This window comes from Trachinotus anak, unplaced genomic scaffold, assembly GCF_046630095.1.
Source record: "Trachinotus anak isolate AG129_WGS33_773 ecotype Australia unplaced genomic scaffold, CSIRO_AGI_Tana_v1 ptg000002l, whole genome shotgun sequence".
Taxonomy (NCBI): Eukaryota; Metazoa; Chordata; class Actinopteri; order Carangiformes; family Carangidae; genus Trachinotus; species Trachinotus anak.
Window position 1 is genome coordinate 8,887,141 of NW_027273853.1, and position 27,955 is coordinate 8,915,095.

At 42.2% G+C, this 27,955-nt stretch overlaps 1 protein-coding gene across 2 annotated transcripts in view; it reads right to left on the minus strand.

The window, feature by feature from the left end:
- LOC139630549 (PDZ domain-containing RING finger protein 4-like) overlaps positions 1–27,955 on the minus strand; it is a 119,248-nt gene that overhangs the window by 47,042 nt on the left and 44,251 nt on the right. The window contains exon 1 of one of the 2 annotated variants that reach the window (XM_071494124.1): positions 2,959–3,435. The exons of the other annotated variant lie outside the window; for it this stretch is intronic. Within the exon in view, the coding sequence (XP_071350225.1) occupies positions 2,959–3,027 (69 nt within the window). The 5' untranslated portion in view covers positions 3,028–3,435. Of the gene's footprint in view, positions 1–2,958; positions 3,436–27,955 lie in introns of those variants that run through there. 2 annotated transcript variants of the gene reach the window in all.

A 27,955-nucleotide genomic window follows, 5' to 3' on the forward strand; every position in this document is an offset into this window, starting at 1 on the left:
ACGAGGTTTCATCCTTGTTGACCAGAGATGAGAAAAAGCTTCCTACTTCTTCTCCTCCGCACAGAGGACAATCATTGGAAGGTTAACTGGAGTGGAATCCAGCAGAGAGCAGCCTCGAGCAAAGGCTGAAACAAATGTAATCAAAGAAGACGAGAGATCAGAGGATTTAAAAAAAAAAAAAAAAAAGACAAAGAAACTAAAGCTGCACAAGGGATGATCAGCTGCAGGTATAAAAATAAAAGTAGGACTTTCAAAAGTGAGAAAAAGAGCAAGGCTACAGGAGGGATCGTGTGTCCTTTTGTCCGGCCAAGAAAGCTGATTCAATAAATAAAAAATGTCAGCCCTGTGAGACAAGCTTTGCAGGCCAGCTGAGAAAGGTGGGCACATTTCCATGCAGAACCCCCGCAGCCGTGAGAACAGAGAGGAAGGGGGAATGGAGAGAGAGTGAGGGAGCCAGCTACTCATAAATCTCCCACAGCTACTGGGGTCAGGCAGACGGGGAGAGTGTCAAAATTGTTTCTGGGTGTGAAGGGAAGGGGAGGAAGGTGTCCAACCAACCACTGTGACTGACTCCTGCTCCTCGAATCAACCTGCTACAAGGCCGGTCAGTCACGCTGTGACACCAGCAAACCACTTCTGCCTCATTTGCATACACACATTCATTGACTCTGCATAATCACAACAGTAGAGAGAGAGAGAGAGAGAGAGAGAGAGAGAGAGAGAGAGAGAGAGAGAGTGTGTGTGTGTGTGTGTGTGTGTGTGTGTGTGTGTGTATTATGTCTAGATGTGTATGTTTCTGAGCAGCAGACAGGACAAAAAGCCTGAATAAAGAACTGAGAAAGAAGGAGCGGAGCAAGCCAGACAGATGAGACGATACGCAAGAACGAGGGTCAGGGTGGCGGTGTTGTGAGCACTGAGCGGTCCCGCTGTCACAACACACTTCTCCTGACCACAAAGACACTGTGACACACTTCTGTAGCTGCAGGGAAAAAGCGCCACTTCCTGGAGGAGACTCTCCTCCCTGCCTGTCTCCTTCTTCATTCCTACCAGTACTGTTGCTGTTTTTACATATTGGCTCTGCTGTTGCCAAGGGTGTACTGCTCATTTTTTGGTCTCGGAGGACGTGTGTGTGAGTGTGCATGAATGTGCGCAAGCAAGACTGTGAGAAGAGGTGGTTATTCTGTGAGGTACATTGTTTTTTCACTTGTGGAAGATCTTTTAAGGACAATGATCTCTTATTCCCTTTTTCTTTCTCTTTACTCCTCTGCCTGCATTAATGATGTTTCACCTGTTTGCTCCTTTCCTTAATTTCTTCTCCCCTTCTCCCCTTCCCCTCTTCTTCGCACTTTCTCTATCAACTGCATCTTTAACGGCTTACTCTCAATTCCCATCCCAGTCTTTACCCTCCATGCTCTACATCCTTCCCGCTCTGCCTCCCACAGCGGTGATCAGAAAGTAGGTGCTGATGTTGCAGCCTCTGCCTGAACCAGCTCACCCAATCAGTGGGTGGACAGACATGCCAGAGAGCTCCTGTCAACAGCGAGTGCGCCCTGGAGAAAATAGCCCACATGGTGGATGCTGATCCCCTCTGCTCAACTACAAGACGTCTCCACTGTTTCTTAACAACTGGTGTGGAGAGAGCCGCAAAAGCTGAGATAAGCACCAAGACAGCACTATTTTTATGGTCCTTCGGAGGCTGGGGTGGCTGCCTGATCATCCGTCATGGTCTCTTCACAATCCTGTTTGTTTGCTAATACTAAACAGACCATTAGTGAACGCGACCTCCTCCTAGAAGCTTGCAGCACAGCTTTCTCCGATCATTCATGCAGTTTAAAACCTGAGCGACGGTGTCTGTCACCAGAGTTTGCGAGAGTCTCAAGTGGCCCATGAGCTGAAAGCTTCAGGCAGTGGTTAAACCCAGGCAGGTTTACCTCCCCCGCTTCTTCTCATCCCGTCGCTTCACATGAGAGAGAGAGAGACATTCCACGTCTAATTAATGCACAGGATGGTTGTATAAAACGGCTAATGAGGCTGTGATCACAATGGTGTGAAGGCAGGCGCTATCCGAAGGGGGGGCGGGGGGTGGGACACCGAGCCTCACAGTCATTACAGTCATTAGCCTGTCACAGGAAGAGAGCGGATAGGGAGACTGGAGGTGGTTAGGTGAATGCTTGTTTATCCCCTCAGTCTATGAGACCTATTGTCCACATATTATCTGTCTGGTAACTCACTAAATACCCAAATTAACTGTCTTTGAAAAGCAAATCATGGATTTCTCATTAAAATGCTGAATTTTCCTGCAGTTGCATCAGTCGTCTTACAAAGCATGAATAACCCGAAGCTGTAAGAGCTGCACAGATGTATATTGTGTTTGTCTTCTGAGATCAAAACCATTAAGTCTTCTCCATGAAGGAAAAAAAAAACACACCACTGAACTCTCTCAAAGTGACACCACAAGTGCAGAAAGAAAACTTTTAATGACAGACCAAGTGTGTTCAGTGACACATTTTTGAACCTCATTCAAGGACTCAGAAATTGGCACAGTTATACCTTGTGAAATTCTCCTCATGTACACAGATGCTCGTATTCTATTAAAAAACTTGCTCCCTCAGCACAGCTCCTCCAGCAGGATGAATGGGCTGCACACAAGCTGCTCTCTAAGCAACTGCTCATTACTCAAAACACATCTGCTGGTGAGTAAGAAGCCTCTCTCTCCAATTCGCTGCCTCACTTTCATTCTGCGTCTTAATCCACTCACTCAGCTTTTACCATCTTCTCCATAAAACACTCCCAACAAGGCTCCTGTCTTAGTGCAGAGCCTCTTTCCAAAAACAAGCAGCAGCAGCAGCAGCCCTGAACTGCTCTCTGCACAGCACGCATAATGAATCACACACACACACACACACACACACACACAACAACACAATCAATGCCAGAGTCGGCCGTGCTTCTGCTCACCTGTGCAATCTCATACAGCAGCTTGTAGTGTTCCTCTCGCTTCTGTAAAGTGCACAGATTGCAGCCCATTATAGTAGTCGTGGAAACGCCAGGCGTCCAATTCTCCCCGAGCAGTGGTGGTACGGACACAGGGGGTCACCCTCCACACCGGAGCGCTGGTTCTCATCAGTCACTCCTTAGCAAGCATCTCTTCCAGGCATCCCAGTCACACACTCAGACAGTCACAGACAGCCTCAGCTCAGAGGAACAGAGAGCCCCAGCTGACTCTAACAGATGAAGGTTCAGATGTGAACGGTTGTGGCAGCAGCGGCCGCTTCAGCATCAGCCTGTGTGTCTCCTCTCTCCTCTCCCGCTCCCTCTATTTCACAGACTCTCACACACACACACACACGCGCACACACTCACATGCCGGAGTTGTGACTCTCGCTCACTGAGACACTCCCCCCCCTTTTTCTCCTCCTCAGCCTTGGCGCACATGACTACGCTGGTACCAGTTCTTGAATAATGAGGGCGAGCGCTGTGATATTCATGAGGGAGGCGGGAGTAGGGGAGGAGACAGGAGGAGGAGGAGGAGCGTGAGAGAGCAGGAGCGCTGGTTCATTAAAAGTGAGGCACAGTTATACAATAGGCTCCTTTGTGTGAGCAGCTCCGGTGAGGAGCTTGGGCAGGGCTGACTGCGCCGAGACGGCACACTGCGGACGGAGGGTTTCTACGGCTGATGGGTGACACACCTGCATCTGATGCTGGTTGCTGAGTGTTTATCTGCTTCATGTGTGGAGGGTGTGCTGCCATGAGCTGTTTATTTCTGATGGAGATGAGGACACCGGTTAAGGAAAGATCAAGCTGCAAATACCATTAAAGCACATAACGGCAATAGCTTTAGTACTGAAATCATTAGTTCATTTATCAATTAGTTGATCCCCAGAAATGTTTATTTTCCTGTTTCCAGCCTCTTAAACAAGATGATTTGTGGTTTTTCTATGTTTTATCTCACTGTATAAGAAATATCTTTGTGTTTTTTAAACTATTGGTCGGAAAAAACAAGTTATTTCAAGACTTCAACTTTGGCCTTTTTTCACTATTTATAAGTATTTTTTAACTTAACACATCAAATTATTGAGAAAAAGTAATTAATATATCAATTGATGATTAAAGTTGTTGCCCTACATAGGTTTCCTCATTTCTTAATCCATAACATTAGGGCTCAAATGAATAGCTAAGAAGTTCATTGAAAGAGAAATTAATTGATAAATTGTTTCTTGATTTTTTTTAAGCATCATGTCAAATTTTTTCACACTTTGCTGCTTTTCTGTGTCGTATGTGATAATAAACCACATCTCTTTAGTCTTTAAGTGGTGGTTGGACAAAAGAAGAAATCCGATGATGTCATCTTGGGCCTTTTTCTCTCACCTCATGAACTAAACCATTCATTGACTAATCGAGAAAACAACCCTGCAGTTTAACTGATAATGATGATGATCGTTAGTTGCAGCCCTCCTTATAATGGAGAGATGAGAGTTAGCTTGTTTTTCTACATCATCATAAATGTGTAGCATTTCAGGAGCACATACAGTTAATGGACCTCAACTCTGCAGTGCCTAACTATCTTAAAAGTGAAATATGAACTGACTGCTCGGGATGAGCAGTGGTTTAATATAAGAGAAAAAAAGCCAATGTATTACATATTTATAACTCAGTAGGCGCTACAGGTGTCACTGGTAATGGGGCGTCCTCACAGCAAATTGGCAATCAGCAAAGCCAGAGACTTCAGAGACAATATATCAACCACTGCCTTCTCTCAAACTGCGACAATTACAACACAATAGACCTTGGTTATTGTCTCAGCCAAGAAGCCCCCTTTCGCTAGCAGGAAGCTACACTAACGAGCAATAATTGTTAATAAATTGGCCTCCAAGCCAACAGCAGGGCTCTCTGTGCAGAATCCAGCTAAGAGTAGATGAGCGCTCATCAGCTGGCTACTGGGCATCCCACCCCCAGGGACTCCATAATCCGATTTTGTGGGCTTTAATTTTGCTCCACTGCCTGGAGGCAAGCCAAACAGAGACCTACATCATACAGCACCATTATGGTTAATACATCCTCCATCCTTCCCCTTCGCCTCCAACACCCAAACCGTCCTCGCTACCATCCGCTGCTCATCCTGAAGAAGCCACAAGGAGTAGGTTTTCTGCAGTTGCCAGGCAATATCAAATCCATGAAGTGCTGTTCACTAAAGTGTCAATTTGACATCAAAGGGTCTTGTTGGGAGACTGGGGAGCTGGGTTATAATATTGCATTTGATGAACAGGGGTGCTATGTTTGCTTGCGGTAAAATGGACTGCGAAGAAAATGTGAGTCAGGCAGTTCTCTGAAATTGTATATCAAGGACTGAAAGCTATGAAGTGCTTGGACACGAGGAGCACTGCCTGTCTAGTTGTCTCCAGTCAGCACAGATGAGAGATGTAAAACACTCAGGGTCAAATACAATGTCCTCCCTGCATAGAAAGACAAATATTAGATTGAGAATCTGCTGACCGTATCCAATAATAGAACACGTAAAGAAATGTACTCAGGGTTCAGGTCTGGATGACCATCACTCTGTGATGTTGCGACTGCTGACCCCTAAAGGTTAAGATGCTCATCGGTCACCCAAACGGTCTTGCCATCATCTGTGAAGCGAGACTGATACAGTAGCCTCTGCCTGCGGTCAAGCAGTACCGCTCGGTGGGACATGCAGAGTGAAGGATGCTCTTTGAAGAGTGCATTAAGACTGATAAAAGCTCTCCCGGAGGCGCTTTATGGCTGGGGGTTTTACATTTTGACAGGGTGAATTTACCTGAGACTGCATTTCCAATGCGACCTGAGGGCAAGATTGGCACATTATAGTTAACAGTTAGTGAAACCATTCACTCTGTGACAAGGTGAAGCTTCACTGGATGAACAATTTGTCTCTTTGTCTGTCCCTGCTAGACGTTTTATGTGTAAGTTATGACCGATGTTAACAATAGGAGGAACTTACTCAATTAGATTTATTGTTTTAACATTTATATGGAGAATGAAAGTAGCTATTGTGGATAAAGTCTGTATTTCATGTTGACGACCGCTGATTCTGTGTCCTCCTCTTGTCCTTTCGACTTTCCTTTCCTACTGTCCAGCAGTTGTTTATCATCCAGTCTGCCCTTTGCCTGCTCGGGTAGAAACGCGCCCTCAATCGTGTTCATTCGCTCAGTTAATGGGCCTCACATCGTGGGGGCATGGAGAAGCGATTTGTCCTCACCCTGATGGGTGCATTTTGAGGTTTCTTCAATTGCATTTCTGACAAACTGATATTTGAGCTCACCTTAAACCTGGAGCTATAACCTTCAGCCAAGTGTGTAATGCAGCTACGCCGTATGGCCCATTCCCACACGTCCGCGTAATGCTCACACACCAAAAGAGTTTTGTCACCTATGTGCACACAGGCAACAGCAAAATGAGCAGCAACGAAAACACAACTGATCTAAATGCTGCCAGTGTGGAATATGAAATAAGAGTCCGTACCTGCAAACTGATTTGGATTGATTTCTTGCCCTGGGATAAATACTGCCAACTGTCACTCACCAGAGCACAAAAGTTGGATTAATTCAATATTCCGCTGCATCTGGGTCTACAAACTGATATGCATCACATCTGAATGAGGTAAAACATGGTTATTTTCTATTCTGGCAGCAACTTTTCAAGATATCTGTGGCTGCCAATCACTGCTATTGTCGGGAGAGCTTTTGTTAGCAGCTCAGGTGAGAGGAGATGCTCATTGCCTGAGAAGCTGATATTTAACATTTTGCAAATATGAGATGAAATCTAATAGACAAAAAGCTTTGGTCTGGCTGGGACAGAATAGTGTGGATCATCCCGGACTAGTGGAGGAGATAGATTTCAACAGCTAATGGTAACCTTGACAACAAACAAGAGAGCATCTTAAAAGAGCTGCAGATTTAATAAGAAGCGGTTATTGCTGTGATTACTCGTCTATGGCAGTGTCTGTCAGGAATATCAAGTGTCCCCACAGTGTTTAATACATAAACAGGTTTATTAGGCCAGCTCTGACACACCAGGTGCATAGAAATCTCTTTGGTGCAAGCACTTGAAGCTTGTGAAGATTGAAATCCTGTTCACATGAATGGAGAGCCGTGGGGATTAAGGAGTGTTTTTTGATGGGACGCGTGGCTCGGATGGTCGGCCCCACTGCCGCTGCAGAGCAGTCGCTCCTCCTGGGTATCCTCGTGACCTGATTTGGGAGTAATTAAATGAGGCCCTTTTATGAATGAATCATCGTCTCAGCCTGTTCCTCTGATGACAGCTTTGACAGGACTTGGTTCATTGTGCACACACGAATGCACAGGTGGGTGCTTGAAAGCCAACGTGGCCAGACTGTGGGAAGCCAACCAAAACATCTTTCTCAATGACAATAAATTATTAAAAAGGCTTCAATCTTTAATTCATGTGGGAACATGACTGTGGATAAAAAAGTAGCACATTGTAGGCTTCTTTGCATGATAACACATGTAATGTTGCTTTTCAAGTAATCAACATATTGGCCACCTAAATCTGATGATCTGATTATCTGAAAAGTTATTTTACATCATATTTCAGTCCACACAAAGTGTCTGAGGCTTTATCTTTAAACCATGTGTTAGTATGTTTAAGTAATAATATGACTGTATCTACCTCACCAATATCTGTGAGAAGATATTAATAACTTAGACATTAATCTTGACATAGAACTTATATCTTAAATAAGTCTATGGTGATATGTAAAGGTGATTTTTGACACAGCTTTGCAAGAAAGAATAAAAGTCTGCACGGCTAATTTGCTCGACACTCTTTTGAAATTAATGTTTGTTTTGCTGCTAATGAGCCTCTTCACTGAGACATCACACCACCCTCGACGATTTCTCCCTCCACCTCTACAAAAAGCAGCACATGACACAAACACGCCACAACTACATGGACGTCCCACATGAAATCTGGTAAACCCTGAAGCTCCCCTGTGTGCGTGAAGATTAAACAAAGTGCACATCAGACTGGAAGCTCAGGCTTCTCTTCACTGTCTGACCTGGGAGCTGCTGAGGAGGTGACATGTGCCAAGCGTTCGGTTAAGTCTGTGGAAAAAAGCAGACTAGAATCAAAGTGTCTGTGGGATCAAGGGGAAATACCTGTCTGAGTGGAGCTGCTGTGAGTCCTACAGTATCACACCTGAGAGATGTGCATGATTCAAATTAGGGAGAAGCAGAATAAACCATGTGGCATCATGATTACTACTGCTTCAATATCTCTGGTGGTATTAGGCCATTTCAGGCTATGCTGCGGATCAATAAGCAGGACTGTTTAGTGGTTACATTGGATTTACAAGACTGTTGCATCAATGTGATAAAGGACTGTGGTTTTTTCAGGAATTATTTTAGAGGATTAGAGGATCTGAATATATCATCTATCAAGAGTTACTTAAAAGGTACTGCATCAGTTTATTATTGCACTAGCATAAGGACCAAAAAACAACTGAAAAGAAAAGAATGATCAAAGTGAAAACATCACGGGCTAAGATATCCATATTTTTAGTCCATATGGATCAAACTTCAGAAGCGCTCCCATAATGCAACAATCTCCAGAGAAAAAGGCGCCCACACACTGATGCTCCCAAAAAAAAAAAAATAATAGTGAATCTAGTATGAGAACAATGTTTCACCATTACATCTTCATCAGGTAACACTCAACATGTGACCATGACTTCACCTGAGTCCTGTGAATCTCAGGTTGAGCCAATTAATTAAGTTAATAATTACACATTAAATGATTTACACTATTTACATAATGAAACTCAGAGATATTAATTGCCTATCAATCACCGGGGTGCAATCAAAGGCTCAACTCCCTGAGCAATCTCCTCATTAGCAAATGAACGTAGATAGTGGCTGCAGTTGAAAAGTCAAAATAATCTCCTTTCCTAACCACTTTTCTTGAACCTTGATTGAAAACATCATGAGGTCAAGGAAAGAAGTGAAGGAGAGGGCTTAGGAAAAGACAACCGCGCTGCAAACTGGACTGAAATGCTGAAATAGGATAATATGACACAAGTAGAGAAAGTTGAGCCATTAAAATAATAATTAAATGAAAATAAGGAACTAAGCAAGAGTACAGAATGAACTATAATAAATTATATTTAGACATACAGTTTCCAGGTATGGGTGCTTTGGACATTTTTATATATTGGTTAAGTAAAGAAAATAAATTTTTAGTGCACTTCACAAAGGGAGGGGATTTAAATAAATAAATAAAACTGTATTTATGGATTTGGAGCTCAGTTGATCGAACAAGGATTTTTAGAAGTTTTGGATCGTGACACAAACATATAGGTGCTCTGTTGTTGCTTCATTGTTCGTTGTTTCTGTGGTGAAACTACAATGGTGGGTTGCTTTAAATGTTGGTGCAGCAAGGAATTGTGGGATGGCATTTTCTCCTTTCCTTTTGTAAAGGATGGTCCAGTGTTTCCTATGCTAAAGGAAACAAACAGCTCTTGTCATGGCTGCCACTCAGATGCTTCCGAGTCACGTGATTCAGTGAGGAACCTTCCCAACTCACTGTTCTATTAACAACAAAAGATATGAACAAACTGTACATTCCACTTGACAATATGTTTCCCTCTTGGCCTATGCATCTGTGCATATGATACCTTGAAGCAACATAACGTAACAATAACATCTTTTCACAGGCTCTCTGCTAGAAATCTTTAGCGTCCAGTCGATATATATCAATATAAAATTACACATAGCATCGTAAAAGATTTTGCCCATATCACCCACTCCACACCTCAGCTGTGTGCTACTCCCAGTTTCTTCAGCATGTCAGAAATGTCCACCATGTGTGAACCAGTTGCGGTTTCAGCAAATGAACAAAAAAAAAAACCAAACAAAAAAAACCGTTACATCACTTTAACACATGTAAGACTGGTGACCTTTTCAGAGAGGAAACAGGCAGTTTGACACTTAAAGCTGCAGGAGAGGAGGGGATGAGGGGTGAGGCGGCAGGTGAGTGAAAAGCAGACTCCCTCCACCTCCTCTGCTGGATGCTCCTGTCTGCTTTCATTTTCATTCAACCCAAGGCTGTAGCTGTGTGGCCACTCACAACCATATGACAGCATGGCCTCGCCACCGCCCGTGTAGCCGGACGCCCTCAGGACATCCTGAACTAACGCTGCACCAGTCCCCCTGCAGTTCTGGAGGAACGGGAGTGAAAACATTGGTTCCCCTATATTCAGCCTTGATGGTTGTTAAAGTTTCCCCTGCCGACATGTGTTGAACAGTTATCGTTTCAGATGCATAAAGCACCGGAGCCTGAAGGAAGCTTTGCTGTGAAGTATGCGTCAGATATCTGTAGATCTATCGGAGACACGTTTGTGGTCCACAGGTCCCTGGCTCTTGTTGTCTGGGGTGTTTAAAGATGTTTGTGGCTGTGGCTCTTATCTGACATAATGATCAAGGACATATTGTGATAAATTCATAGTTCCCAGGTACCTCTAAATGTCAGATAGACCTGCAAAGATAGGAAATTGGTGTCATCAGTGAACATCATCCTGCATGAAGATCATCTGGGGGATGCAGATTTGAGATGAACTCAATTCTCACTTTTTAATAGCTTTTCTGTATGCACAAGTTTTAATGACCGAAAGTGGAACCAAATATACACAGTAGTTTAAATTTTTTATGTTGCAATTTGAAAAAAAAAACAAAGGTGTTGATCAATATGTCACAGAAGCTCAAGGTGGCAAATCGCACTGACAACAAGCAGCAAACATGTACAACAGGGCAGGTCATTGATTTAAGACTGTGCCCACTGCTGCCTGAGCACTTGTCGATACGCAGTCAATACACTTTTGATTGTGGATGAGAGTTTTGTGCTCCTGAAGAGATGTAGCGAATCTATAGAGACAATCAGCTCAGAGGGCAAACAGGTTAGACTCCACGCAAACCTGTTCTGCTCCATCTATTCAAGTCTTATGCTGATTCCAGCATAAACAGAAAACCTGCAACCTCTTACTGTGTCCTCTCAGAGGCCTTTCGAGACAATGTCACCAACAGGTCATCTCATTTCAGGGACACAATAGCAGCAGTGTCCTCGAGGTCTTTCCCAGACTCATGCTTAGACAAAGTCAGATAAGCTGCACCTTGCATCTGTTTGCTGAAACTGCCTGATCACATGAAAGTACCGCACAAAAGATGGAGCAAACATTTTCACCATGCAAGCATACAGTTGCTCTAATCACTATTTTAATATTAATGGATCATATATTTGTGATGCTACATTCACCCATTCACACACACATTCATACAGCACTTTATTTTTATATAGTGCTTTTCTACCATACCCACATTCACAGATGACACATCCGGTGAAATTTTGGATTCAGTATCTTGTCCAAAGACACTTCAAAATGCAGACTGGAGAGACCAGTAATCGAACCACTCACCTTCCAGTTGGCGGACGACCCGCTCTACCTCCTGCACCAAATGTGAAAAGGTTCACCCCCATAGTCATAAACCTACACAGAATTATCAACCAACTCAACATCTCTGCGGGGCTCTACTGAACTTTCAGCTTCATTTAGCTTGATTTTTCCCATCCAGCAAAAGCTCAGCCTCGTTTCCAGTCACAGTTCAGGCAGTTTTTTAAAAGCAGAAACCGACTGTGTGGTTCCTGCCCAGCACCAAACAGCAGACAGTTTACCACTGTAGTAGCTTGTAAAGAAAGTTGACTATCTGAAGCAAAAAAGCATATAATATGCAAGACCTTGTGTTTGCAGCTTGTTCTGTTCCCTCTAAGTGGTAAAAATAACTATAAATGAATCTTTTACGTATCTCCAAGTACACGGTTGACAATAGATGTATGTGTGGTGCTGCTACTGGCAGCAAGATTGAATCATAAAAACTGATGGAAAAGACTTAAGACAGGAAGCTGATACAGATGTTTTCTGCTGAACTATTGGCCAATTTGTTGTCAATCTGTAGTTTTAAGGTAACAGCACAATCCTTCGGTGCACCGTTAATATAACCTTGACATTAAGGTTTTCTAAAAATCAACTGATGTAATTTTCCCTGCTGCTCCAAAGCAGTGAGGCAAACATAATAAGATTTAGAAACATTGGAAAACAAAGTACATTTCAATCTAGTCAGACTTTGGCAGCAGCACAGTAATTTGTGTTTGCTCTACATCAATGCAGCAGCAGGCCTTCACCTGCACCTTCATGTACTCTATAATTTGTGCTGTGATGGGTTTGCTCATTGTGCTCCTTCAAGCGCTTCAGCCGGCCTGGTGGGTGCACAAACACACCTCCATTTCCTGCATGATTTTTTTTTTTTTTTTTTTTATCCCATTTTTTTTTCCCAGTGACTTCTATTCCTTGCCGTGCAAGAAAGTCTTTGGTGCGCCCGAGGATCAGCTTAAAACCTTTCTCTAAACTGCAACGCTCCAGAATGAGAATGGCTACAGATCCGGTGGTAATAACAGACCTGCAGATGGATCACACGCTTGTTTTTCAGCACACAGATTAGTCTGGAATTATGATGATACCCAGGGGGCAGGAATCTTATTTTCTTCCCTCCTGATAAGAAAACAAGAGCAGACGACAACCAAAAGGAAAGAGAGGGAGAGGGAGATGTGTGTGATTTAACATGCTGTGCTGCATGCTGGTGTGTTGGCACTCCAATTTAGGGGACTGGATCAGATAGTGTCCGGCTGGAATTGTTTCAGTGTTGGCTATGACAAATACAGCTTCATGTCCCGCAGTACAATAGAGCTTGGCTGTGTTTACATCCATTCTGCACCGATTTAAAACCACTTTTAATTACACCCGTGGATATCGCAGAGGCTCTTCTACATTCCACGTGGATAAGGCATGAAGAAATATCACCTAAAGGAAACAAAGAAGTGCTCAAACAACTATTTAATCAACAGAACATTGTCCTGTCAGCCATTTATAGTATCAACAGGAACAGGAAATTAAACCTTAAGCTATTTCTAAAGCAGCACCACTGAGCTGCTACAGCCATGGTCAAATGTTTATAATGGCAATGCTAACATACTGATTATTAGCAGATATAATATTTACCATGTTAAGCATGACAGTCCTACTGTCACATTTTCTAATTAGCATAAAAACCAAAGTACAGTTGAGGTTGATGTGAAATGTCAGTATTTGTCTCTGGTATTCGGCCATGGAGAAAGTGATCTGAGATCTGATTGAGACATTTCAGAGGATAAGTGAAGAATTTGATGCTAGAAGAAAAGTCAGGGATCAGCATAGTCATCAGGATTCATCCTCTGGGCACCAGACGTCAGGCAATCTATTGAATAGCTGTTGAGATATTGCAGTCAGGAGAAAAGAGCTGGACCAACCAAGCGACACTGCTATCCTCAGAGCTTTATTGTTTGCATGGCTAAAACAGCCAAATATTTTCTGTTCAGATTTGCTGCTTTACTCTGTTTTACATCTTTGTAACTCTGGGCTTTGAATATCATTTACACAATGTATTTTTCACAGCCTAAATACTTCATAGTCTAACTGTAAAATAATCAATAGAAGAAGAGATGTGCTGGACTGACCCAGTCATTTTATATGCTAACGGTCACAGCATGTATGAAGAGCGCAGACACACCCTCCTGGACATTGTCCTCCATTCTGTAGTGATTTGTATTCATTGTGATTTATGTGTTTAAAGATAATGACAATCATATTGATTGTTATATGCATAACAATGTCCACAAAAGAAGGAAAAAACAACTGAAACTGTTTCCTCCTCTCTTATCTCTGACAGAACAAAGAGAAACGTCTGCAAATCTAAGTACGATTAGATCAAAGAAAACCAAAGGAGGTAAATATGTCACACAGCTACAAGATTCACAATCAGAATATCAAATTGAAACCTGACAAAACCCACTAATGCATGCACCATATAAATCACTACATTATATTTTGTCAGTTAAAACTTTAAGCATTGGGAGCGAGCGACCTGAGCTGCACCTGATCGTGGACGTTATAAAGCAGACATAAATGTCCCTGTTGATTTTCACACTTGAACTCAGAACACAGGAACAAACAAACTAACACAGCCGACTCCTCACTGTCGCTGACTGTCTTTTCCAGCGCTTCACATCCCAAAGGACAGACATTGATTTTCCAGTTACAATCAACACCAAATTATTGAATGTCAGGTGATAAAGTGTTGGGGTCCGCAGGCATTTCTCCATGGTGGGTTTTCTGATCCTGGTCGTGTCACCATGGCAACCCTGGCTGTTTGACAGAGCTCACGACAAAGAAGTCTTCTGCAGGGATTCATCTTAAAAACTACCAAAGGCACACCCAGGTAATCCCCCCTTCCCCTGGTACACACACACACACACACACACACACACACACACAAAACACAACGCAAAGGTACACACACATACACACACTTTAGCCTTCGAAGACGTTGTTCTGAGAATTGTGAATGACAAAGCTGGACCTTTCATCTGTGGGACACTACAAGAAGTTTCATATCCAAACAAAATCCTTGGAAATGATTTGCAGTTACACATTTGGTACAACAGCCGAAACATCAAAACACTGTGCAGACACTAAAGCATCAATCAGGACACACAAACCACCATAAAGCAATAAAATCCGAGCTCTATATCTACACCGCGGGAAAAAAAACAAACAAAAAAAAAACCAACTGCATAATCATATAAGGCTATATTTCATTGTAGCAGCCATCTAATGAAATTATACATCTTGGATGTAGTGTTTTATTGATTTGTCTTTTGTTATGCTTGATGGGCCTCGGCTAGCTGCAGGGCATCCTCACCACCTAACAAATCTGCTGTGATCCTGAACTGAAGCCAGTGGCGCGCCCTCGAGAAATCAGCTCAGCGCGTTGATCAGATTGCTGTGTCGAAACCTACAAGGGTGACCCCATCAGCTTATGCCTACAGCGACACACAAGGGGATATTAACTGAGTATATATCACTAGATACATGTCTTTCTGGGCAGGGGAATGTGAGAGGGTTCATCATAAAAAAAAAACCTCAAACATGCCCTCAGAGCCTGACTTGTCATTTAATGGAGACAATTTCAAGGTTTTGGGTCAACACAGGTCAACGTTTCCCCTGTTTACTTTGGTGAGGAGAGGAGAGGGGTGCGCTCTCCCTGCCAAGACGCTGTTAATACACAGGAGATAAATTAACAGCGAAATCTGGAAGCCTTGTGGGAATAGTTTCCGCCTCACAGCACACAGCAGATTAAACTAAAGGGGGGCAATATTCACAAATCAGCCAATGGTTATGAGGAAAGAGGCAACACTATTTGTCAGAGAGCTCTCAGTCCCCTCTAACCTCTACTCAGCAAGCGAACAGCAAACTGTGACTCTCAGAAACCACCACCATCTAGATTAGCCCAGTGAACGTCCTGGAGGCCCCTGATTCCTCGTTCAGTGGACCTTGTGCATTTTTTTCCCTATTTCTAGTTTCATTTTAAAGTGTTCCTGTGGAAATACATTGTTCCTACACATGATGTAATTGGAGCATATTGATCATTAGTGCATGATTTGAATTTCAAAAATGTCTATTTCTGAGTGGAGGTCATACTTTATTCAAAGACTATACATTTACATATAACAGTGGGCTGAAATTATTTAAATGAAGCTGTACAGAGTAAGATTGTTTCATTAAGGTGGTGTTTTGTTCTGTTCTGTAACTTAAATGCTGCTCGGCTTCCGAGTGTCCATCTGTCCATCTATAATGTGCTGTTATGACCTCATAAGTGTCCAGTGAGCCCAGTTTAACCCACAGGATTTTTCTGCTGGCTGATGTTAGGAGGGTAAGAAATCTACTGACATATTTCTGAGAGAAAGAGACAAGCAGAGAACAAGACAGGCAGAGATTCATCTGTCACCAGGCCAAGACATATGGTCACTGAACAATGTCAGAAGGCGGTGAACCCAAAAAATGACTGAAACGGTCAGAGAAAACCTTTCTGAAATCTTCCAAGAGATTGACAAGAGTGACTATGTGACTGAAAAAAAAGACAGACTCTTGTTACAAGTCACACTCAAACCTTTTACAAGCTAAAAATAAAATGTATTTGTTAATGGAAGTGTATTAAAGTTGAACTGTTATGGGGGAAAAAAAAGGCTTCATGGGGTTGACCAATATATTTTAAATATCCTCACCTCCAAAAACATCTATGATAAAACTGCTGCATATAAAGCAAGGTGCCAGTCAGGAATGGGGGTTGGCTCATTGCGTAGAAGCTTTAGGACAGTGGTTCCCAACCTGAGGGCCAGTGTTTTACACGTGGGCCAACAAGTCATTAGCAAAACAGTACAATTTTGGTGAAAAGATGTAACTATTAAAAAAAATGATATGAATAATGTTTTGAAATGTTTTAAAACTAAATGATTCTTAAAAACACTCATTATTATTATTCTTTATTTCTGTTGTAAGACCTATCACTGTGATAAGCCGGCGGTCCACTTTAGAGAGACATCAATGAATACTTGTTTGCTATCTCTGATTGCACGCTAAAAGATTACATCCATGGCAAAGACTGGAGTATCAAAATGGATAGATGGTTAGCAAAAAAGATTAAGATCCACTGCTCTCAGTTCAGTCCTGAATGATCCATCGTTATCATTCAAATAAAAAGTGCTCTGAGAACATATTATTTGGTATTGTTATGGGGTTAGATGTGGGCCACCAGCATTTGTGAGATTTTCAGGGGGCCATCAAAGGAAAAGGTTGGGAACCCCTGCTTTAGAAGTTACTACAGAGGTGAGTCTGCTGTGTAGAGCTGATTCTGTTTGCGCCCAAGTGAAACTGAGACTAGTTGTACTCACGAGGTTAAGTCAACCTTGTTCAAAATCCCTCTCATATTTGCAATAATGCAAATCTATGAAAATCCCGCCTGATCATGTGGTTAACTCCATATGTTTAGAAAAGAATGGTAATTGAAAAAAAAAAAAAACATTCATTGTGCATTCAATATTTCTGTTGTTTACTGGCCTTTAACAAACACCATTTCCCATCAGCCCCAAACCATCGAGGGCTAAACATGATACAGAAACAGAAAAGTGTCTGAAATAAGAGCGGGACAGAAACAACAGACATTTAAGCTAAATGTGGGAAGTTCAGGTTAAAACTTTTATTGGTGAAGATAATGCTAGTACACTTTCATGGGAGCTGTTCGTCGTTAATCTTTAAGTCAAGAACGTTTCAGCTCATAACAGAAAGTGCTTTAGTGAGTGTCGGTTTATCTTGGACATTAAACCCAATGGAACAGACTTATTTTTTAAGAAAGAGCGATGAAGGAAATGCTGAACGAGCGACTGCAAGGAGTTATTTTCACATTAAATCTAAATCGTCCATGTGGTGTTTACCTGTGTTTATGTGCCTTACCGCAGTAAATCCCATCCAATTGTGTGTTGAACCTCTACATGCTACATTTCCTGTTTACACCACGGAGACCCTGATCCTGAAAAACACAACTGCAGTACACTACACAGCTCCCTCGATGACTCTGTAGAGGAGCATCCTTGCCCCCTTCCTCACCCTGTTCTGCTCCTCACATCATAAAACTGCTGTTGGCTAATACTGTGTGTTTAATTCCTCATTGTGGAGCTCACCTCGGAGTGGCCCTGCCAAACCCTTCCCACAGGAGATTTACAGTCAGCCATTTTGTGGACTAATTGCCCAGTCCTAGTGCAGTGAGGTCAGCCATAGAAAACACGGGGAGTCGGCTCACACACCTGCTACAAGCCAAGCCAGGCAGAGGGCAAACTCCTCAAACAGCAGGACACACCACACACCACACCAGGAGTCTCCTTGAGTTGTCTGGAATAAAGTCAGTCAGATGTAACCGCTCACACTGTGGCCCATCGTTTGGAGATAAACAAGTGTCAAATCTTTTTTCTTTTTTTTTCCCACCACTGACTGTACGTTGCTAGAGCATAAATCAAAGTCAGATGAGGAGCAGATGTGTGATAGTGGTGATAGATCCGCTGCATGCTCTCCACGATATGGATCTAATCTCTTCACTTTGGATCATATTTGTGATTCATCTCCTCCTCCTCCTCCACCCGTATCATCAGCCTCCTGTCTTTCTACATACACTCCCACCAATCTGCTTTCGATTGGCTGAATTAGAGTGACGCTTCCCCCGTGAAAACACCAGCAACCAGCGTCAGTCTGAGTTGTGCTGCAGATCATTCACTAGTGCCGCTTCATCCTCCTCTCGCATTAACATTTCCAGCAGATCACACAGGTAATATGAGATGGAGCTGTCCACCTCATTGACTCCTCTTATTGGCGTTGAAGAGTTGACAGATCAGTCCGCTCCTCAGCGTTTACTACAAGGACTGTGAGTGGTTTTGTTTAACTGACAGCTAAGCACAGTTTTGCCTTTGTCTGGTCATTTTTAATAGCTCTTAATGACCATCTATTAAAGGCTACTACTCCATGCTATTCTGAGCACTCTCCTTTTATTAGCATCGGCTGACACCCCCATCACTCAGTGGTTCCCTTGACTTTTTCACTGCTGGTGACCCCTCCATCTATCTAATTAACCACAATTTACTAATCACATAGGCCACTTTCCCAGAGCTGTGTGCCCTCCATCACTGAGCAGGGACAAAGGCTCGTTAGCGGGGGCCTCCCCGCCATTACCTCTGAGAGGGAGAAAACAGAGATTCCTCAGGTCAATTTGGAATCAAGGGCCATAAGATATGCAGCGTTACTGCCAAAGTGAAAACTAGGCAGGTATAATGGCACCAAGCCAAAGCTACTACAACATAAAACCAAAGAATGTGTGGTGAAAATAGACCTGTTTTCCCAAGGCTCCGAAAGAGAAGCATTATATAAATCACAGGCTGCAAAGTTTGTCGAAAGCTACAACCTGCAAAGTGAGAGAGGAAGGTGGAGGGGGGGGGGACTATTTCAGGTTTCATTTTACAAGAGGAGGTGGAGAAAATCGATAGGCTGAACGTTGGCTTATTGCCAACTTGCTGAGGGAAAAATGAGAAGATAACCAAAAGCAGCAGGTTGTTTTTTTTTTTCCCCTTACACACCACACTCACAGCCCAGGATATTACATCACAAACACAACATTGTACAGTTGAGCAGCGCTGCCACACACACACACACACACACACACACACACACACACACACACACACACACATTCATAGCCAGTGGAGAGAGAGGCTCGTATGCGAGATCCAACAAATAGCATTTGTTTTTGAGAATCGTATCACAGGTGTTTGTTCCAATCATTCTGCAATATCCTCCAAGCCAATTTCCAAACACACCCCTGCTTTTGTTCACGATAAAGAAAGTTCAAGCTTTGATTAACTAATTAGTCATCAACAGAAACAAATTTGTAGATGTGCTGCTTTTCCCTGCTTTATATAATTTTCACTTGAATATTGTGTAGTTGAAAGGACAAAACAAGCTGTTTCAACCTGGCACCTTGGGCTCCGAGAAACTGTGATGGCCAATTTTCCCGGCAAAACACATCACCTGAGCCAAGACTCTGGGCTTAATTTTAGTTGCTAACAGATATATCAGTATCTGTGCAGTATGAAGATCCTGTAGTGCAGAAATGCAGAAAGAAATGTTTTTATTGGAGTCAAATCTGTTGACATAAATAATGGTTGGAAAAAACATGCGTTGCATAGACAAACAAAAGACTACTCTTGAATGAAGAGATGAAACAATTGGTCAATTAATCAATTTGCCAATCAACAGAAAAATAACTGGCATAATTGGCAATCCTGATTATCAATTAATCATTAGTTATTTTTCAAGAAAAAATTGTGAAAAAAAAAAGTCAAATATTTGCAGGTTCCAGCCTCTTGAAAGAGACTTAGTGCTTCTCAGCTTCACACATCTGTCATACACTGAATATTTGGGGTTTTTTGGACTTTTGGTTGAACAAAATATCTGAAGACGTCACCTTCGGCTCAGCGAAATCTTTTTACATTTGCATCTTTCCGTCAACAACAGACTTTCCCAAAACATAGGTTTATTATAGTTCATCATTTATCTTTATAGGCTGCATTCTTTAAATATTTAAGTCTTATCATCAATTAAAATTTGGAATCATTTTGTTGTATTTGTGTTGTTGCTTTGTTTTTACAATGATACTAATTTAATTCCCAGTTAGGATTATTGTGTAGAATCAAATTCACATTAATAGTTTCATAATTCATTTTTCCCATTTAGTAAATAACTTTGTGACAACTCATCTTAAATAACCAAAATGAGGGAATCTGAAACATGTTACTGCCAAAAAGACAAAAACAAATATTGTAATATCTTCTGTTATCAGTTTTTAAGATCCAGTAAATGTCAGGCTCCACATTTTTAACAACTTTTAACAACATTTATAAAGTGTGTCTCCCTTTCACAAAAGCATTTGGAAACAGAATCCAAATCAATGAGTCACACAGGATGTATACGCCTGTTTTCCTTTTTAATGTGTGTTTCCATAGTTCAGTGAGTCTGACACACTGCGGCTCACATTAGTGAGTGAGACCGTAACCCTGTGCAGCTGCTCATGTCAGTGATGGGCATCAATAACTGGCGCCAGGCCTGTGGTTGGTAATTGTGTTGGAGGGGTCAGTGTTGGGTCAACAGGGCATTCCCCCGGCCCGTCTAATGAAGGGAACACAACTCTCCCTCACACCAATACTCTGCACAGCCATCTCCAATCCCAGGCCCCATTGCCTGTGTCAATCACAACATCAGTAATAGATATGCGACCCAGCCCATCTCTGCCGGGAGGCCTACAAGCCATCACCATATACTGTGTTCTGGCCAGTTAAATCATGCTTCAGTTAATGTATCGTACCATGTTTGTTTATTTGACTATCACACCACAGATATTAGTCTTGATACCACAAAGTAGTGCTAAACTATTAACAGAATGAATCTAATTACCTTGTCAACTATTGTCGTACATTACAATAAATAGGTTGTCTGTATCCCATATAATTAAACTAAGAGTAGCTACAACAGCCAATCTAACCAGAAATTAAACAACCAATCAGACCAGGCAAAAGGTCATACTGTAATAAAATCAATTAGCACAGATGTTGTACTTTGTGTAATGTTTCACCACTTTGTTCACCACATTAGCTTAGCATGGTAATGTTTGCTAATCAGCACTAAATACAAAGCACAGCTGAGGCTGATGGGAAATGTCACAGGTATTTGACTGTAAACCTGAGTATTTAACAAATTAAAATTATGACTGGATGATGGTGCTAGATGAAACATCAGGATCACCAAATCTGTCATTACAAAAGATCCTGAGGGGAACGTGAATGTCTGCACAAAATTCAGTTTCAGTCTGGACCAAAGTGTTGGACCAGCCACGCACCACGAAAATAAACACCATGTGTCATATTAACTGTATTATATTTACTTCAGAATATATCTTACAGCCCGAGCACAAACACATAGTTTACTCTTTTCAATGTTGTGCCTAAATTTCCTGCCACCACACTCAACATGCAGCCTTAGGTCGATGCACCAGGGATGAGCTCATTTCTCTAAACCTCCATTTCACTTATGAACAGGCCAGTACTTGAGAGCAGCCCTGACAATCAGGCCCACCACCCAAGCACAATCAGGTCCACCACCCAAGCACAATCAGGTCCGCCACCCAATACATCACCGGACCTCCAGCTCCAGTGATGTATTACAAGTCATCCATCACCATTGGCTGGTATGAGGCAGGGGAGGGCCCGATACACCCACGTGTCAGACATACGCCAAGGGCAGACGAGGGTCCTCTTTGAAATCTTAAGTGGAGCTAACAGAGCTCATATTGGCATGATTGGATTAGACCTGAAATGCCTTCAGGAGTTTGTGCACATGGGAAATGAAGTTAAAAAGCTTATTTTGTTGAAAGCACATTTGGGTCTGCCTTATCAAGACACAGGAGATAATGAGTTGAAGAGAAACAAGAGAAAATTTGTAATGCTGAGATATTCCCAGTAATGGGTTTGTTTGATGATGAATTAATTAGAAGACAAGTAAACAAGAAATCCAAAGAAAAGTTGCATTATATCCATGTCCAGATTCAATTTCCTTTTGCCTCCGATTGAAGTAGCAATAGATTAGGGTGGGAGTCGAGCTGGAATTGAATTAGCACAAAGTGAATGGCTTTAGTTACATGGAGAACAAGCCGTGTCCAATCAGTGTCTCTTTTCAGAGTGAGACGCTCCAAAACATCAGTCAATTACGCTTTGTTTGAATAGCGGGAGAGTGAAAAATGCTGCAGAGGAAAAACAATAGATGAGGGTGAACCAGAGGGAAGACGGAGAGAGTAAAAGTAAATGAAAGAGAGTGTGGGGTCGGATGGGGGAGGAGACGGAGAGGCAGGGAGGGCAGAGTGCATGCGAGGAAGGGAGATGGAGGTGGCGAGGAGAGACAGTGAAAGAGAATTAGAGACAATATTTGAGAGAAATATGGCTACACGTGTCAGCAAGCAGCCCAAGACGTCAGCACTGTGTAAAAATAACCTGTCCAATTATGAAGAGAGACTGCTCGCCTTTACTGTGGGATGCTTTCCTCTGGACGAACCCCCCCCCATCCGATCCCCCCTCCCATATATACATCTCCTGTATATATTTAGATGCCGTCATATATTGCTTCTGATAATGTGATTGCAGAAAATAGATTGGAATTGTTCACCGTCTTTTATAAAGATGGATTGCTCTGTCAATATCCTATGGCTGGCTAGCATTAGCTCGCCACGCAGCATATGACTTTCCATTCCCCAGCAAAAATGGTGTTTAATGCTTCCCTGAGAATGTATGGCTGCAGCTGTTTCCATTATCCATTTAACAGCCTCTAAAAGGAGGATTTATTTCTGTAAATTAGCTCCTGTATAACATGACAGTATCATGGATCATAAACTTTAAGTCAATACAGCATGGGAATACCGTGGTTAGAGGGAGAAAACACCTAACCGACCCAATCTTGTCCTGCCTGTACGGCACTTGGCAGGCCCAGCTGGGGCGGTGGCAGCTGTTCCTGCTAGAACTTTATCTTGTTCTTCCTCCCTCTACAAGGTTCCCCAACGTCCCACAGTAGCCATTTCCTCATCAGCCTATTACTTTCAATAGGCGTCGGAGTAATTGGCTATTTCACACATGTAAGGGTTGCGCTGGCAGAGGGTAAAGGCCAGGCAACCAGGCTGTCAGTGTCCTGCACCACAGTCATCCATCAATTATTATCAGGCACAAGGAAAGCCACCGCGGCCCTGAGCCGGCACTTTGTCAAACCTCATCCAAGGGCTCCCTGGTTAATCCATTAACATGTGTGAGCTTTAGCAATGTGGATGTACTTTACTGTGTATTGTGTAATCTGCTTGAGTGTGTGTGAGTGTGTAGCTTTGGAGAAATAAACAACATTAAAAACTCTCCACAGGAATTGGACAGGAATTCCAACATTCAAATAGTGCTCATCTCTCAGTCATTAAATGACTAAGAAATTGTTTTCATTTACAATAAATGAATTTCTTTTACAAGATTTTTAATAAGTTTATCACAATGTAAAATGAGATTATTATTTTGGATATTTATCTAGTAGATTCATTTCCTTTACTGATGTTTAGTGTGACGATAGACAGATTTGAGTCAATGGTAACAACCTCTATTTAGTTTGGTGGAGTGATACACTGTGAGAGAGGAGAGTTCAGGGACGTATTTCAGCTGCTGTACGACCTCAACTCATCAAGTTTACCCACCACTTGTAATGAGATGTAATAACAAGTAGCGTACATACAAATTAACAGTTGGTGGAAAAGCAAAAAAACAAAACAGTAATTAAAGGGTGGAATTATACCTCCGTGCCACAGTGTAGAGCGATCCCTCCATACGTAGGAACTGATTCATTGTTCAGCTTTGGATTTCACCTGCTGACAGCCCCAATCCAACACTAGATACTCATGTCTCACATTGTCAGGCTGTGTAATTACATTTAATCCTTACAGTGACTGTGTTTACATTTTTCCACTCACTTTGTGATGTAAAGTGACGAGAGCAGGGTTGCTTTGTCTCGCTGCTAAACAGGAGACTGTTTCTATGCAGTCATTGCTAAATGAAGTACTGGTGTTTATATTCTTTCATTCCCCACGACAGAGATCCAAAGCTTTGCAGTGGAGATGATTTCGTGATGCGTGTTACAAAGAGCAGAAGATTACTGAGCCTTTTTTAATCACACTTGATGCATGTCTTTGCTTTTAACGATCTCTAATAGCACTGAAACCTAAGAGGAGAAGAACTAGTCTTGGGTTGTTTCCAAATGATATCTCCATAGCCGCCTTAGCCCCAACGTGTACGGTAGTGTCATTGTTTAAGATCTGCGAGTCAGCTACGGCAGCTACTTTTAAAACACAAAACTATAAATTCATATAGATCATGACACAAGGCAGCCCAATTCAAGGTCTGCATTACAGGTGCCTCCGATAATTGATTAGTGATGATATGACAGGGGGGAAAAAAGAGAGATAAACTAAAGAAAACAGTACAGCAGATGGGGCTTAACTCTCTCAGCTTATAGAATCCAGAGAGAAGCTGGTTGGCAGGTTTTCTGACTGAGCTAAAACACAGCCTGTTCCTGGACACCAATGAAACACCTCATGTGCAGAGGGAAGACTGTTCTTTATCTGGATTCCTCATTCGCATTCACTGTGATGTTGATTTACATGTTGCAGCCTCAGAAACCATTGCTGCTGCATGAACTGCTTCGTCCTCTGCTGAAAACTGACCATTTTCTGAATATCTTATTTATTTCCATAGCTTACACACATCAAGTCAACCACATCATTTTCTGACATCCTACTTGAGAAAAATAGGGTTTTTGTACGTAATGTCAGGGTCGTAATGTTGCCAAGTAGCACAACACTGCATGCATCTTTGTATTCATAAAAGGCAATGAGTCGCTGTCTTTGCTCGCGCCATCTCTCCATCTCTGCGCAGTAAAAACTGGGGGTGAAGATAAAGCAGGGCAGGCTGCTGGTTGGTTGGCTACTTGGCTGACTGGGTCCCTGCTGACAGGTTGTGATAGGCGTCATCTATCACCTGTGAAAAGGCCTGAGGGCTCACCACACCAATCACACTAGTGCCAGATGTTACAGCCGAGGCACCGCACACATCCACTCACCTACGCACGGCAACATAAATCACACACAAACAAACAACCAGACACTCAAACACATGCAGAAAGATGCAGATGTTACTCACAATGAAACCAAATGCATACACAGAAGCACGAGCAAGCTCATGTTATGGTTTTCCTTTTGCAAAAGACACTGAGGACTCAGACTTTCTACAGGAAATGTATCAGTCCGAGCAACTGACAGTACAACAGGTGCAGGTGAAAACAGGAAGAGCCATTTTTGAGCGCACTAAACCTCACATATAGAAGACGCACTGTGACTTCACCATCAAGATATCACCGCAGACAAAGAAGCTAGGCACCTCCACCGCTGTTGACAGACCCGTGCAGACAAAGAGGAAGGCCACCTCGCTGCATGAGCAATTACAGCAGCAACTTCACACGTCTCTCTGTTCCCCGAGGGGCCAGACATTATGAGCCCACCTGTCAAGTACCCACATGCTTCTCCATGATTTTCACCGAATGCACATAGGAGCAGTAACTCTCTCAATTAGTCCAGGGAAAAAGACCATTTTCAGCAAATGCTGTCGTCAGATTTTTTAAAACAGCTCTCATTAAAGGGCGGGGATGAACATGAAATCTGAAATTTAAATTGTAATGTGCAAAAGCTGTCGCGAGGTTAACAGGGTCTAAACAATTTTAATAAGCCTGATGATACATGTACACACACAGACACACAAACACATCTATACACACAAATAAGATTGCCTTCATGAGTCCTTTCCCTCATGCTATGCTTGCTAACGAAGTCATCCAATTACTGATTGGAAATGGCCATATTAGAATATATAATAACCCCTCTGAAAAGCGTCTCACCCCTAATTTGATTGATCGCCTTTGCTTAACCACCATGCACTCCAAATATGATTCAGTCACTTTTTAATCTGCAGTATAATTCAAACGCAGCCCTGTGAGTCTGGTTTTGGCGAGGCTGAACACTCGTCAGGTTTTCCATGTTATTTCTGCTGGAGCGTTTCTGAGCTATGAGAAGGGGGAGTGGAGGAGGGGAAGGGACGGTGTAGAGGTAATGGACCTCTTCATGCTCTGTGTTCCCAGCATGGCTGAGAGGTATGAAGGGCGATCCTATGGCTGCCTTTACATCACACTCCAGGATCCGCAGAGAGTAAGACAGTGGTAGAAATGCTAATCTTGATTTATCAAGCTGGACTGATAGTTGTATTAGGCTGGGCTTTGAACTTTTGCCAACATACACCAGTGCTTTATATATGAATGAATGAATCAAAACCTGTTTCCAATTCAAGATCCATCATCTTAAAACACACAAACCTCAATGAGACTATCACGGCTGCAGATAACTTTTCGTCTTAAAATATGAATAATTCATGAAAAGATCCTAAAAGACCTTTTTTTGATCATTTACTTATTAACACAAGTTACAGCTTCAACACTGTAGAAGTGCGAGACATATCCCCCGGCACAGGAAAGACAGAGCTCAATAAATGATGTCGACTTGCCATTGTGGTGACAAAATAAATTTCAATTACAGCCATGTGAAATTGGATTTCCTTGGAGCATTAGGGGATTGACAATCGTTGAAAGGTTTCACGCTTCTGCCCAGGTCCTTTTCTTCTAGACGACGGCTCGTCTCGGTCACAGGACCTCCAGCTTGTTGCTGCTGAGCAGCACCACTGGCTTTACTGGCAAGCTTATGAAATCAATAAGTCACTTTGGACAGATGTGTTTTCTCTGGTAACAGCTCACACAGAATTAATACAGATGATTACAGGCTGCAGCCATTTTGGGTCATTTTCCACCACCTGGTGACCTTCAATGGGTTCTCTTGACGACCATTTTGCACCCATTCTGTCACATTCCCTGATCAATACCATGCACAGCTGTATATTACCGCTGTAAATAACATTTGTGAGGTCAATAAAAACGCTGTAGATCTATTTAAGATCTGATAATTTGTAGATAATGGTATACTGCTCAAGAATTCAAATGTTCAAAGTTCACCAACCTATAATATCTGAGTAAAAAAAAATACAATTTTTATTCTCAAATTGATTCACACAGATACATGCTGATACAAGAACCAACATGTCGCATATTTCAGGGTTTGCTGACATGTATCTTTTCAAATGCTCAAACAAATCAGAATTTCAAAGTTGCAGATTGTTGATTTATCTCTAGGGCTGCATAATTAATTGAAATATTATAGAAATCACAGTTTGGCCAAATTGCAGGAGCTGCAATTTTTTGATGATGGTAAAATGTGTCACAACAGACCATAAATGAAGCACTGTGGTGCTACAGAGATGCCCCGGCCCACAGATCATATTCTCCAGTTGTAAAGGAACATGCTTGTTCGGTACAGACTCCAGCAAAAATCACACCATCATTTTATATTTTTTTAAGTGAAAATGATATGCAAAGATGACTTTTTTCCCATATCTTTAAGCCCCATTTAAATCTATATCTAAAGACAGCCTACCACAGTTGCACTGTCAGTACAGGTGTCTGTTATGGAGCGTGGAAAGATTAGTTGATTAATCAACACTTTTATTGACAGAATTGATAACAATTTTGATGATCAGCTAATAATTTAGGTCATTTCCCAATAAAAATAACAAACATTTACTACTTACAGCTTCCTAGAAGTGAGGATCTGCTGCTTTTCTGTGATTCCTACCATTGCAAATTCAATATCTTTGGGTTTTGTTGGTTGGAAAAAACGAACAATCTCAATCTCCTCAATCATTGTATAGACTAAACAAT